The sequence below is a fragment of the Chaetura pelagica genome, unplaced genomic scaffold (genome assembly GCF_000747805.2).
Source record: "Chaetura pelagica isolate M959 unplaced genomic scaffold, ChaPel_1.0 scaffold311, whole genome shotgun sequence".
Lineage (NCBI taxonomy): Eukaryota > Metazoa > Chordata > Aves > Apodiformes > Apodidae > Chaetura > Chaetura pelagica.
Genome location: NW_009952152.1, coordinates 190,679 through 191,008, shown reverse-complemented (window position 1 = coordinate 191,008; position 330 = coordinate 190,679). Strand labels below are relative to the sequence as shown.

Below are 330 nucleotides of genomic sequence, written 5' to 3'. Positions count from 1 at the left end.
CTCCGCCCGCAGCGGGCCGGCCACCTTGCGGCCCGTGGGGGGCTTCTGCCGCAGAACCACCTCTTCCCTCCGCTCCTCCGGCTGCTCCGGCGCTCGGCTGCTCTCTGGCCGCTGCTCCCTGGGGGCGGTGGGGACCGGTGGGGGACCGGTGGGTGGGAGGACAGCAGGGACCACCCTGTCTGGCCGCTGTGAGATGCTGAAGGTGGGCAGGCCCCCGAAAGCCGGGTCGCGGAAGGAGAGGGCGTGCAGCCCGGTGCGGCGCTGGAAGGATGGGCTGTAGCTCCGGTAGCCGATGTAGCCCGAATCATCCACGCTCTGCAGGGTTGGCCG

At 72.4% G+C, this 330-nt stretch overlaps 1 protein-coding gene across 1 annotated transcript in view; it reads right to left on the bottom strand.

Annotated features, from left to right (window-relative positions):
- ARHGAP23 (Rho GTPase activating protein 23) overlaps positions 1-330 on the bottom strand; it is a 29,274-nt gene that overhangs the window by 8,176 nt on the left and 20,768 nt on the right. Inside the window, exon 6 of the mRNA XM_010006997.1 lies at positions 18-315. Coding sequence (XP_010005299.1) covers positions 18-315 — 298 coding nt within the window. The remainder of the gene's footprint in view (positions 1-17; positions 316-330) is intronic.